Source organism: Dermochelys coriacea, chromosome 14 (assembly GCF_009764565.3).
Source record: "Dermochelys coriacea isolate rDerCor1 chromosome 14, rDerCor1.pri.v4, whole genome shotgun sequence".
Classification (NCBI taxonomy): Eukaryota; Metazoa; Chordata; order Testudines; family Dermochelyidae; genus Dermochelys; species Dermochelys coriacea.
Window position 1 is genome coordinate 16,868,174 of NC_050081.1, and position 14,449 is coordinate 16,882,622.

At 46.5% G+C, this 14,449-nt stretch overlaps 1 protein-coding gene across 1 annotated transcript in view; it reads right to left on the reverse strand.

The window, feature by feature from the left end:
• Nucleotides 1-5,425, reverse strand: part of UBE2O (ubiquitin conjugating enzyme E2 O) — a 92,036-nt gene extending 86,611 nt beyond the window's left edge. Inside the window, 2 exon segments of the mRNA XM_038372638.2 lie at nt 4,946-5,159; nt 5,161-5,425. Of these exon segments, the coding sequence (XP_038228566.1) occupies nt 4,946-5,159; nt 5,161-5,270 (324 nt within the window). The 5' untranslated portion in view covers nt 5,271-5,425.
• Nucleotides 5,426-14,449: the final 9,024 nt, after the last annotated feature.

The following is a 14,449-nucleotide window of genomic DNA, read 5'->3' on the forward strand; positions in this document are numbered from 1 at the left end:
AAATTCAAGTTTCAGAGTAGCAGCCGTGTTAGTCTGTATTCGCAAAAAGAAAAGGAGTACTTGTGGCACCTTAAAGACTAACAAATTTATTAGAGCATAAGCTTTCGTGAGCTACAGCTCACTTCATCGGATGCATTTGGTGGAAACACAAGAGATCCACTTCCTGGACACTACGGTGCTAATAAGCGATGGTCACATAAACACCACCCTATATCGGAAACCTACTGACCGCTATTCCTACCTACATGCCTCTAGCTTTCATCCAGATCATACCACTCGATCCATTGTCTACAGCCAAGCGCTACGATATAACCGCATTTGCTCCAACCCCTCAGACAGAGAAACACCTACAAGATCTCTATCATGCATTCCTACAACTACAATACCCACCTGCTGAAGTGAAGAAACAGATTGACAGAGCCAGAAGAGTACCCAGAGTCACCTACTACAGGACAGGCCCAACAAAGAAAACAGAACGCCACTAGCCATCACCTTCAGCCCCCAACTAAAACCTCTCCAACGCATCATCAAGGATCTACAACCTATCCTGAAGGACGAGCCATCGCTCTCTCAGATCTTGGGAGACAGACCAGTCCTTGCTTACAGACAGCCCCCAATCTGAAGCAAATACTCACCAGCAACCACACACCACACAACAGAACCACTAACCCAGGAACCTATCCTTGCAACAAAGCCCGTTGCCAACTCGTGTCCCCTGAATAGATATGTGGACAATCGTAGGGCCTAATCACATCAGCCACACTATCAGAGGCTCGTTCACCTGCGCATCTACCAATGTGATATATGCCATCATGTGCCAGCAATGCCCCTCTGCCATGTACATTGGCCAAACTGGACAGTCTCTACGTAAAAGAATGAATGGACACAAATCAGACGTCAAGAATTATAACATTCAAAAACCAGTTGGAGACACTTCAATCTCTCTGGTCACTCGATCACAGACCTAAGAGTGGCTATACTTCAACAAAAAAGCTTCAAAAACAGACTCCAACGAGAGACTGCTGAATTGGAATTAATTTGCAAACTGGATACAATTAACTTAGGCTTGAATAGAGACTGGGAATGGATGAGTCATTACACAAAGTAAAACTATTTCCCCATGGTATTTCTCCCTCCCACCCCACCCCCCACTGTTCCTCTGATATTCTTGTTAACTGCTGGAATTAGCCTACCTGCTTGTCACCATGAAAGGTTTTCCTGCTCCCCCCCCCCCCCCCCCCGCTGTTGGTGATGGCTTATCTTAAGTGATCACTCCCTTACAGTGTGTATGATAAACCCATTGTTTCATGTTCTCTGTGTGTGTATATAAATCTCTCCTCTGTTTTTTCCACCAAATGCATCCGATGAAGTGAGCTGTAGCTCACGAAAGCTTATGCTCTAATAAATTTGTTAGTCTCTAAGGTGCCACAAGTACTCCTTTTCTTTTTATTTAAATTCAAGCAAACATTGGTCTGCAACATTTACTCTCATAAAATATAAGCACAGGAAAGCCAAAAAGCTAGCTAGAATCAAGAATGGAAAAGATTAGCTTGTTATCACTGTCCATTTCCTAACATATTAGGAAGATTTACTTTTAACCGGACGATGTAGCTTTAGAAGGACAAGTTAGGAATGATGATAGGCTTCTAATTCAGGCTGCCTGGTTATGTAGCTTAGAGAAAAGCATTGGAACTTTCCACATTTGCATAAGAAGTTAGTGGTTATTTTCTGCTATCCTTGTATGTTGCTACAAGAGCCTTTTCTGGATTTTGGCCCTCTTTGGTGCTAAATGCGTGCACTTGCCTGTAATAATATTTTACACTAAAAGAGCACCTATCTAAAGATCTTAAAGTGCTTTACACACATCAATGAATTAAGCCTCACAACACCTGTGTGAGGTAGAGGAGTGTCCACATTTCCACGCAAGGACACTGAGGCATAAATCAAAAGCATTTCTACATGCTAGGGTAACACACTATGGGGGCATGATTTCTCAAGCACACTAACACACTGTGCATTAATCCGACCATTTGGCCCCTGCTACTGCCCATTAAAAAGTTCCCTAGTGCACTTTTATGTAGTGCTGTTTCAAACACCTCCCTAGTGTTCAGGGCTAATCCATGCAGACAAGCCCCAAGTGACTTCTTCATTGTCGTAAGTGGTCAATGGCAGAGCTGGAAAAAAGAATCCAGTCTGTTGACTCTAAGCCTTGAGACTATCTCTAGTCCCTCTCCATTGCAAAACTGACTAACAGTAAGAAAAAGTAAAAAGAATGAGTAGTACTTGTGGCACCTTAGAGACTAACAAGTTATTTGAGCATAAACTCATAAGAAAAGTAGGCTTTCAAAAGAACTGGGAGGAGAGTGGAAAAGAATTTTAATCTCAAATCCATGATTTAATTTTATCAGGCTTTAGGTAATCAAGTCAAATACTTTCCAAGAAAGTGAAATTTGCAATCTCACAGCTAGAGGTACCTTTGCAAGAGTCAGACTCAAAGTTGTATTAAAAAAAAAAAAAAAAAAAAAAAAGATACCCTTGCGTACAGCTGGTTACTAACACCATAAACCATTAAAATGGCAATTAATGTTCTCCTCCCAACCACAATTATGTGGCGTTTACATTTTGCATCTCTCTTAGCTTAGACAACGAAAAAGAGTTGGTGTCAGTTTAACATTTCAGTTCTATTAACAGTGCAATGGCTCAGTCAGAAGTAATACTGGGAAGATTATTTAAAAAACTGTAGCAAAAAAAATTATTTCATGGCTATACTTCTATTGGCCTCAGGTTTTTGTAAGATACTGTTTTTAACTAAAATTAAATTTCAGTCCATCTCGTACCTGACATTCCCATCAATTTTGCCATTGGGGCAGATTTTCAAATGGAAAGTCAATAGGACAATTTAGGCACTTCTGCCTCTTACACCCTCACTGAAGTTATATGACTATAAAAGGGAACGGAAAGGAGCTACTCAATTAAGTGGTCTCCTCTGAATTCTGTTACATTCAGGACATCTGTGTTTTCCATATTGCAATGTGATATAATACGGTAAAACAGAGGCTAACATTTTTAAATCTGAGAGCTTAATGTTAGACTCCTAAATCCATATTTACGCACTCCAAGAGCCCTGCTTTAGGAGCTTCCGAATGCATTTGAAAGATTAACTTTAGGCACCAAATTTAAAAATTTTGGCTGAAGATTTTATTTGAAAAGCAATTACCACCACTTAAGGAACACAAATCCCAAATGAGGGTTTGGGATATTTTTTTTTTTTTTTAAAAAGAGATATTGTGAATATATCTTATTCATTTTTCATATATTTTAAACAAGAGTCAATATGCCTAGTGACAATACAATCTACATTTGGTTCTACTTATTAGTGTTGTGTGATCCTACCAATTTCTACTGTATTACAAATGCATTGCTTTCTTCAACAGACTTCTGTTGCATGATTTTTGAGGAGGCGGGTAAAAGATTGTGCTAAGAGACTCATATCTTCACTTACCACCATAAAATAGCATGCAGCCTCTTTCTGTTTCGCACAGGCCTTCTGTTGTGTGTGACACCCATTCATCCCAGGCCCCTTTGTATTATGTTAGGGTGCCCTCTCTCTCTTTTGTCTCCCATGTATTATCAGTCACTGTGCGTAAAACCCAGCAGTAGACTAACTTTGGAAAGTGGGAGTACTCTAAACCAGACCTCAAACACTCACACCTTACAGCCTTTGAACTATAATGAAAGGTCACAAATTAACACGTGCATGACTGATAGGAATAATCATTCAGAAAAAAAAGTGCAAATCTATTAATTCACTTCATGTCTGTACACCGCTATGTCACACTGAAATGTTTCACTGTCCAAAGCTATTGTACTTAGCAGTTAACCCCCCTATGTTGAGGTTTATAAAAAAAATACATAGTGCACTCACTTCTCCCTAAAGAACAGAAAATCTATTACAGGGCACTGTTGAATTCACCTTCACAGACAATGGCCTTTACCAGTTTTCTAGACTTTTTAGGATTATTTTAAAATTAAACCAAAATCTGAATGAGACAGCTATATTTTGATCTCCTCTATGCAGGTAAGAGCTGTATCCTCTCCAGGTTAGAGAGGCAAGGAGATTTAATTTCTACCTTTAAAGCCTCCCGAAAGAAGGAAAATATATTTCAACCCCAACAAAATTAACATACGTAAGAGGCCAATGAAACTTCCAACAAGAGAGAACAGATTACAGTAATAAGGAATAACAACAATCCCATCCCAAAGTGCCTCTTGATACTAGGAATAATTGCAGGATAAGTTTTCCCATTAAGAGACAGCTGCGGCCTTGGTATCTTACCATCTGCGGCCTTGGTATCTTACCATTTGCATAACCCCACAGGCTAGCGTGACAATTGGTGGATAAGGCCCCTGCCCCTAGGAAATCACAATCCCTTTGTCGTTTCCCCTGGTGTCCCTGTCCAGCGCATACCATGCGAATATTGTATTGCCAAATGCCACGAGCGCACAGGAGCTGGAACTAGGGGGGCTGCCGCACCTGCGGGCTTGAAGTGGTTTCCATCCCATACAGGGGTTACAATTTGGTTCAATGGCTCTCAGCACCCCGACCATACACATTGCTCCAGCGCCCCTGCATGAGCCCACGCCTGTGGGGCCGAGGGCGCCCATGACCGAGGAGCTCCACGGAGCCATCAAGGTTAGGGACGAGGATGGCGAGGAAATCTCCCTGCCACCGACAGCCCCGGGAAGCCCGCGCAGAGGTCCGGGAAGCGGGGATCCCGGGGGCGGGGGGGGGGGGGCCTGCTGGCGGCTGCAGCGCACCGACGCGCGGGGTGCAGCCTGCCGGGCCAGGCCCCGGGCTGCACCGTTTCCACGCGGGGGGCGAGTGGGCGCGGCAGCCCCTGGCTCATGCAAATCCATGCAGATGAGATGCAGATGAGCCGCTCACCTTGGTCTCCTTGACGTGCTGCTTGATGCCCTCCGGGTACCACTGGACCCGCACGTAGCCGCGACGCAGGGGGCTGGCCCGGCTCTCCTCGGCCCCGCCGGCCCCGGGGCCCCCGCACTCCGAGCCCCCCGAGCTGCCGGCCCCGGCGCCGCGGCCGCCCTCGTCCTCCTCCGAGTCCGAGTCCTCGCCGTGGATGAGGCGCACCAGCCGAAGCGCACCGAGCCCGGTAGCGGCCCGACACCAGGTCGTGAGAGAAGAGCAGGCGCTGCGAGCCGCCGGCCGGGGCGGGGGGCGCCGGGGCCGGCTCTGCGGGCTGGTCCGCCATGGCGCTCGGGCAGCGGCGCGGGGAGGAGAGCGAGCGAGCGAGCGGCCGCCGACGAGCAGGGAGGGAGGAGGAGGCCCGGGCCGAGGCGCAGTCACTGCCCGGGGGGCGGGGTCCGGCAGCTCGGCCCCGCCCACCGCCGGGGAGCCGGATGCGGCGGGAGGGGGCAGGGAGGGAGGAGGAGGCCCGGGCCGAGGCGCAGTCACTGCCCGGGGGGCGGGGTCCGGCAGCTCGGCCCCGCCCACCGCCGGGGAGCCGGATGCGGCGGGAGGGGGCAGGAGGGAGGAGAGGCCCGGGGCCGGGCGCAGTCACTGCCCGGTGGTCGGGTCCGGCAGCTCGGCCCCTGCCCACCGCCGGGATCCGGATGCTGCGGTAGGGGGCAGTAGGGAGAGGAGGAGTAGGAAACCAGGGCGCGGGGAAAAGGTAAAATCAGAGGGATGGTCCAGGGACAGAGGAAAGGGATGGGATGGATAGGGAGAGGTAGAGGGAAAGGAAAGGGTAGAGCCGGGAGGATGAAGGGAAAGAGTGGGAATAAGAGGAGAGAGAGGAAGGAAATGATGGTGCTGTTCAGGATGGTTTCAAGGCGCTGTCCAAACCGCTACTGATCCCTCTCCGCCACCTTCCCGGGGATTAATTCATAATTATCTCTAGAGGCCCCAGCCAAGATTGAAGCCCCCCTGTGCTGGATGCTGTGTGTTTGCATGGTGAGAGACCGTGCCTGGCCTAAAAGAGTTCACACTCTGAAAGGTTTCAGAGTAGCAGCCGTGTTAGGCTGTATTCGCAAAAAGAAAAGGAGGACTTGTGGCACCTTAGAGACTAACAAATTTATTAGAGCATAAGCTTTCGTGAGCATCCGATGAAGAGAGCTGTAGCTCACGAAAGCTTATACTCTAATAAATTTGTTAGTCTCTAAGGTGCCACAAGTACTCCTTTTCTTTTCACACTCTGAAAGATAGGCAAAGGGCAGGAAGGGAAGCTAAGGCCTGAAGCGGCTTGTCTAAGGTTACACATCGAGTCAGTGGCAGAGGCAGGACTAGAACCCAGGTGTCTTAGTCACCCACCCCATGAGCAAGGCCTCAAAACCATGCTTATCATCATCTAGTTTCCAGAGACCAAGGCACCCAGCACACAAAGTTTAAATGCATTCCAGTGAAACTCTAGCTTTAGGGTCTACTTCAAAGTGCCCATTTCCTTCTCTCCTTGCCCCGCAGCTCCTCAGGGAAGCAGCACTTATACCTATTGGCTTCAGAGGCTTTTTTTTTGCTTTCCCTAATTCAGTGTTCTTAAGATTTTGTTTCAAGCAGGAAAAGGGCCTCAGCTAAGTTGTCAAGGGAGCAGCTCTGGGTCTTTTTATCCTGCCACTTTGGTCCCTGGGTATCTGTGGCATCACCTTGCAGCCCCATTGCAAGGCTTGTACAGACTCAGATGTTGATGCTGCATCTGTATATATATGGCACTGAATGGAAAAAGAAATAAAAAAGACTGGCAACACAAAAACAGAAAGGAAATAGGATGGGAATATGAGACATGAGCAGGTAGGTGTATCTATGTCCTCCACCCCGCTCACCTTTCTAGCCCTTTCCTGGTGAGTCCTGCTGTGTACCAGCATACTGTGCTCTCCTACCTAAGAGAATAGCTGCTTCTTGCTGCTGGCCCACCACTATGCAAAGAGCTCCTCTGGGCACCCTATCCATCCTTCTCCACTATCGGCCTGACCTCCTGATGTACAGCTTCCCTACCTCTGCTGATTCCCAGCCTACAGACAGCAGGGGAGGTGGGATCAGTCAGGGCTCTACAATCCTTTTCCTCTTCTCACCCCCCCCCCCGCATACCATTGTAGAGTCAGTGCCCCATCTGCTCCACTAAGCATGCTTTCTTGTGATCTGTGGCTGGCTGTGTTTGTGTCTCTGGTGCACCCAACTCTTGGGTTTGGCCTGCTGGACTATAGCTACTCCTCTCCAAATCGCTGTGAGCTCCTGACAGCAGTACTCTAGGATGTGCGTGACTGACTCTGTCTCTCTAGGAGCAGCTTTATGGGTTACGTTTGAGCTATAAAGCACTAAACAGCTTGGGACTTTCCTGCTTGAGAGCCTGCCTCTCTCCATGAGCATTACTGCTACTGATACGCTAATGGAGGTGGGCAAGCCGGATCAGACACAAGTTAACTGCGGGAGCTCCCAGCAGGGTGTTCCCCAGGACGAGCCCTCACCTTTGGAATTTACTCTGTACATTGAGCTGCAGTATCCCACATCTGTTGACCCTCAGCAGCACTGTGAAGTTTATCTGGGTTTGGGGGAGAAAGGGGATTGACAAGGACTGGTGTTTGTGAGCAGGGCGGGTGTTGGGAGCTCTGTTTTGAAGAGTGGGTCTGAGAAGCAGCTACAGGTTTTATTTTTTTCTGCGAGTGTATGTTAAATTTGCTCTTAGAGCCACCCTTCCTACCCCCAGCCCAGCTCTTGGGGTTCTCCCAGAAAGCCATGTTGTACATTAGCCCCAGCTATAGCTGACCTCGCCACCATGCAGCCTCCTACTGGCGTACGGCCTGGGAGGTTGCTCAGATCCTGCAGAAACAAGGCAAAGCCCACTAATGTAATTATTATCTATTATCTGTGTTACATTGGAATTTAGAGGCTACAGCTGCGATCCAGGCCCCAATGTGCTAGGTGCTGTACAAACCCATAGTGATCAACAGTCCCTCCCGCCCAAGTTTACTATCTAATTAGACAAGGTAGATAAAGGGTGGGAGGTATAGAGAGATTAGATAGCGGTAGCAGAGCTGGGATGAGAACTAGGTCTCCTCCCTCTTATCCACAATTCCATGGTGCCTGCCTAATGGGAGTCTTTCCATTGACTGTAAAGGAGATTAGATCAGGCTCTTAACTTCCACGTGCTCAGTGGGCTGGGTTCAGGGTACCTAAAAGTTTGCCGACAACTCTGGGATAAAGACTGTGGTTACTTCTCTGGCACAATGACACTCCCTACACCTAGTTTCAACTCATCTGTGCAGGAGACAGAGCATTCTCATCGGCTGGCCAAAGTCTGTGGAATTAACTCCCCTCAGGGACTAAGGGCCATCCCAAACCTCACCATCTTTTGCTCCAAGTGCCAGGCCAGTTTCTTTGACCTTGACTTCTCTAACATAAACATATAGCAACATATAGTAAGTCAATAAATTCCAAACCAAAACTCTCCATGTACATACTTCTCTCCCTGAAGAGAGGTTGAGAGAAAAAATGTGGGAGATGTTAGTAACATTGCTTAATGCTGTATATACTACAGTAAGACCCTGCATAGAATAGAATAGAATAGAATAGAACAGCTCTGTGCGAGTCCAGGGCCCTCTGGAGCTTTCATGTGCCATTAATAGGTGGTCAGAAGCTCCCCAGTCAATAGGGAAGTATTATGTTGTTTCATGGCTCTTAGAAGTCTTATTATTGTGTATAAATGAGTTCAATATTTGGATTCAATGTCTGAGCTCATTGGGATCGCTGCTAAGTAGGTCCTATAAAGGATTTTAATGGCCTAACTGTGGAAGGTGCACAGGTTTCCACTTGCCAATGTGGCTTTAGAATATTTGGGCAGGCCTGCAAAACAGGCACTTCCACCCTCTGGGCCAGCATGGCCCCTGGGGACATGGGCTGCAGGCTGTAAGGTAAGCCTTCTGAGGCAGGGACTGGCTTTGTCTTTTAAGTGCTCCAATAATACAAACAGATAACAGTCACAATAATAACCCCTACTTTTGGTCTGCTCTAGTTTATGCCTGGGGACAAAACAATCCCCAGTTGTCTCAAAATCAGGGTGCTGCAAAGGTGGAAGCCACCTCCCCTCAGGTCCTGTGCCATGTACAGTTCTGCTGGCCCCAAATTCGAGCCTAATTTCTGTCCCCTAACGTGAAGGAATGTAGCATTGTTACATTTCCCAAGCCTCTCACTTTGAGCTGACAGTGCCCCATGTAGATCACTCCATTGTGATAGGGGTTGGAGTGGAGTGTAGTGCTGGCTTGTATATATAGTGCGGTCATCTTCTGAGCATGACCTCTTGCCACCCCTTAATGGGCACATAGATGGAACAATTATGGCACAATCCTGCTCCCTGTGAAATTAGCAAGGGCTTTGCCTTTGATGTCAGAGGAAGCAGGATGAGGCCCTTTAAAGAGTGAAAAATGCTTGCTTGCTCTCCTAGGTAGGGGTTTGCACTCCAGTTTGTGCTTACATTCTTCTTGCCATTGCAGCAAAGGTTTTCATGTTGCAACATTTTATCCACCTCAGCGACACTTCTCAGCTTCCATTTACTGCACATATTGAGGGTTGTATTACACAAAACATAATGAATGGACATAAATCTTGTGTCTGTTTGGATTCTGCCCTTATGCTGGGTGATTACATTCTGTAGAGCAGATTTCAGACTTCAGCTTGCAAATAGCCATTTGAGTCAAGTAGTCAGATTATGCAACTAACCCAAGTAGCAAGACATGCATTTTAAAGGGACCAAATCAGGACAATTTACTTATGTACATAGCAGTTGAGGGCTATGCAGATATCTGCACTGTACTTTTAAGTGTGCTTCTGGAGGTGCTCTTATTTGGAATTGAACTTCTCACGTCAGCAAAGAGCAGCTCCCCTTTGCTTTGTGATTCTATAGTCCAGCGTTTGAGCTGCTTCAAAGACGGCATGCAGCTGAATGGCCTCCTTGGTCCTAGAACAGTGCAAGAAGGATATTCCTCTAATAGATCAGGCATTAGGACTCCTGGGCTCAATTCCTAACTCGGCCAATGATTTACTAGAGAATCTTGGGTAAGTCAGACCAACGTGGTAAAAAAATGGCCACTGATTTTAGGTGCGTCACTTTTGTAGGTGCCCACATTAAGACATTTCCTTCAGGCCCAATTTTCAGAACAGCTGAGGACCTGCAGTGCCCACGTACCTCAGCTGGAGTTGTGATCACTCAGCATTTCTGAAAACGAAGCATGTAAAGCTAAGCATTGAAACATGGAGACACCTTGAAATCAGTAGCCATTTTAGAAAATGAACCTCGTTTCCTGTAGCTCACGAAAGCTTACGCTCAAATAAATTTGTTAGTCTCTAAGGTGCCACAAGTACTCCTTTTCTTTTTGCGAATACAGACTAACACGGCTGCTACTCTGAAACCTGTCATTAGGAAGAGTGGATCAGATTCCGTTGGTGTAAATTGGCATATTGCTGGTGTAAACTGACTTCAGTGGCTCTGCTCCAGTTTGCACCAGTAGAGAATCTGACCCAGACTTAGTACAGTATTACTGCGTGTGTTGGTTCCCCAGGTCAAATTAATGGCTGTGTACAAAGCCCAGGCCTCCCTCTATAAGGCTGTTCATGGGAATCGGTCTCTCTCCCTCTCTCTCTGTGTTACAGCAAGGTATGCATTTCACAGAAGAAGTTTACAATGGACTCTGAAGGCAGGGTAGCCTTATACGAAGAACATAATTAGTAGGCAATGAAAAGCCAATTTATGTTTGCAATGATTTTGTTCCTTATTTCTCTTGCTGAGCAACTTATATTGATATCATCCGTACCATAAGAAACACTCTTATGCCATCTTGTGACCATTTAATGTAAATTGGCAGCTCATTGTAACTATTTACAATGGCCACCTATAGCAATACAGGAAAATGTGGTAGGATAAATAGCAATCAGAGATAACAGGTCACATTATCTGCCTGCCTAGATGTTCATTGCCTGCATTTTAAGAGAATGTCAGAGGACAGGGATCCACACTAAAGGATGACAGGCATTTAACTTCAAATGGCAACCTCAGAGAGCATCCCAGCCAGGACCAGTTCACTGTATTTGATACATTTTAAAGGGTGGATGGTCACAGGTGTAGTTTAGGATCTGATTTTGCTCCTATTGAAGTAAGTGGTTCAACTTTCATTGACTTCATAGAAGTAGAGACAGGCCCACATACAAACTTGAAACTCTTTGGTGCAAGGACTTTGTTGTGGTCCATGCCTGTAAAGCACTATGCATGGCCGTGGCCCATATTGTCTTCCCAGTGCCAGCCTGAGTAGCTGGGCTGACCATGGTGACATTCTGGACATGACAAGGGTCCCGTGCCAGGTTGCAGAATGGGGACAGAGTTGCTTGGCTGGAGAAGTCTCCGTAGGAGGAGGATGAACTGGAGGCTCTACTGCTACATAGAGCCCAGGCTCCATCCCCAAGGACCACTGCACCAGGAACCTGCATAGACCTGTACTCTGTGGCATGGACATGCTGCACTGCCTGGTGGTGTTTTCTGTCCAACTCCTGCTGCAAAGCTGATGTGAAAAGTGGAAGAGAGGGGAGGATTTCGGCCTATATAAGCAAATTATAAACATCTCCATTCCTCCTGCACTGATGGGCTCATAGTCATAACAACTCACAAGCACTAGTTTAGCAGGCACTTATGACACTGGTTCAGATCTGTAGCTGAGGACAGAACTACTATGAGGTGAGCAGAACTACACACTATGTTATGTATGAAAACCATTAGTTCCAAGGTTGGCAGGCTCAGCAGAATGCTCTAAGACAGAGTGGGCAATGGAACAGATTTCTCCTCTTACTGTTAGAGCGACCCTGGCGGGTCAGGGTTGAAGGCCTTGGTTGAGGGATGTAGGATTAGGCTGCGTTTACTTCACTGCTCATGCTTTGCTTGTTTCAAAGACTCAGACTGACAGATACCTTCTACCAGCCTGAGTCATTGACTACATTCACTGTAAAATTAGCCTCCTACAGTTTGTATGGCAACTTCCACCTTCTCTGTATATCTATCTATATCCATCTCTTCTTACTATACGTTCCACGCTATGCATTCCATGAAGCGGGCTGTAGCCCACGAAAGCTTATGCTCTCATAAATTTGTTAGTCTCTAAGACGCCACAAGTACTCCTGTTCTTTTTGCGGATACAGACTAACACAGCTGCTACTCTGAAACCTGTAAAAGCCAAGTCTCCCCAGTTGGGTATTACTTCATGCATGGCCAGGGATAGATTTAAAACACACACTTTTGTGTGCGCACGCACACGCCTGATGAAAAGTTTATAAAAAAAACACTCTGGAAATAGGGTCACTGTGGATATTCACTGGTTTTAATCCTGCTGGAGAATTTAGCTTCCCCAGTAGGTGGTGCTCTGTACCAGTTCATCTGCCTCCTTATAGCATCCAGCTCACTCAGAGTAATAAGTGCATTGACACTGGACCCAGGCACTATCTGCAGATGATCTGCTGTGCTTGTATAAGATGCAGGATGACCCAGTAATAATTAGAGCCAAGTCCGTGTCCCAAAGTTCCAGTTTAGAACCAAACTGTCCTGAAGATTTGGGGGGCTCAGATTCACAGTTTTGGTTTATGGCCCAGCACTGCTGGAAACGCTTCTCTGCTTTCTCTCCAGGGGCTCCTCTACAGCCTGCAGCAGCCCCGCTCTTCCTTAACTACCTGGATTGGACCTTGAGTTCACTATGACCTAGTTCAACTACTCTGGCCTGGGAGAGAAAAGCTAATGAGGTTAATCGGTCAGTGGCTGGGGAGAACAGAATAGAGGCTTTCAGTCCAGTTCATTGCGGCCCTACAAAGAAGGATATCTGGACTGGATATTGGTTTGTGGTGAAGCTGCTTCTCTTGCTTAGTTTAGGCAGAAATGGACAAAACTGTCCCCTGATTTTTGGACCCTTGGCCCTGAATCATGATCATCATTGGATCAGTTAATGATGACAGGATGGGCTTCTCTCTAGTTCATCGATACCATCCTCTCACTGGCCCTAGGTCAGGACAGAGCTCAGTCTCTGCCTATGCAGAGAGCAAGGAACTACCACTCAGACCCAGGAGTCTCCTGCACAATGGTGCAAAGCCCAGCCACTGAGTTGCCCTTGCCCCACTAGGGTTGGCTTCCTTAGGAATTCACGCTGGAGCATTAGATGGTGAATCAGGCCACTGAAAGAGAGGGAAGAGGTAGGGAGGGATTTCCAAGCCAGAGGAAATTCTTAAAGACATCTTGAAAGTTTAATTGTAAGATCCAGAACTGAACGTGTCCCCCCCATCCCATCCCAGAGGCTGAGCCAGAATAATGGAGACAGGGACCAACAACACTATTTGGACTCTTCCCTAGGCTGATCTTCAGCTGTGCCCTGCACAATGATTTGTGGGGTGCATACCTCCCCCTTTTTGCCTGCAGGAAAGCAGCTTCTGGAAAGTGGAATCCAGCTAAGCAAATAGGACTCTAAAGATATGGCCCAATTAAATTCTGACTTTCCTGCAGCAAATATTTTGTTTGACTGCTTCAATTATGCTGCCAGGAAAAAGGGCTTACAGGCACAGGGCAGCCTCTTTAACTACTAAGCAGCAACCCTAGGAAACCTTTAAATGCATTGAATGCACGCTAAGCATGATGTGCTTCTGTGAATTTACTGCCATAACAAGCAATCAAATTTCAGAGTAGCAGCCATAAAAAGGAGGACTTGTGGCACCTTAGAGACTAACAAATTTATTTGAACAAAATCTTTCTCGAGCTACAGCTCACTTCATCGGCTGCACCCCATGAAGTGAGCTGTAGCTCACAAAAACTTATGCTCAAATAAATTTGTTAGTCTCTAAGGTGCCACAAGTAATCAAGCGATACAGCCCCATGCTGTGTTTTGGAGAAATTGTCATTAAAAGTCTGGAGGAGAGTTAGAAAAACAATCAGAGCAAATTCTCCAGTGGCATAAACTGGCACATCATTGACATCAATGCTACTGTATCAGTTTACACCAGCAGAGAATTTAGCCCACAGCTTTATTAGGTGCTGAATTCAATTACACAAGCAGGAAAGCTGGATAATTGGTTCATTCCAACTAGACTCTATATCTGTGCAGGTTATAAAGTAACATGCTGGCCAATGAAATGCAAGGTAGAAATATTGCATCATCAGAAACCCTCTCACTGACAGATCTGCCCTGTTACGGCAAGCTACTGTTGAACTGCAAATCTTAAAAGCTGCTTAAATCCTCATGGGTGTCATAATCATAATGCATTACAACAGAAAAGGGAAGAAAGTTGCATAGATCATTATGGCAGATGAGACCCCTTGGAGAGTGGAGGCTGAATTTATAGGTCAGTTAATTCCAAAGTGATGAAAATGAAAGTGACGTATTCTTTTTCTCTCCTGCAACCCCAAATTATAAACAAAATTGCCAG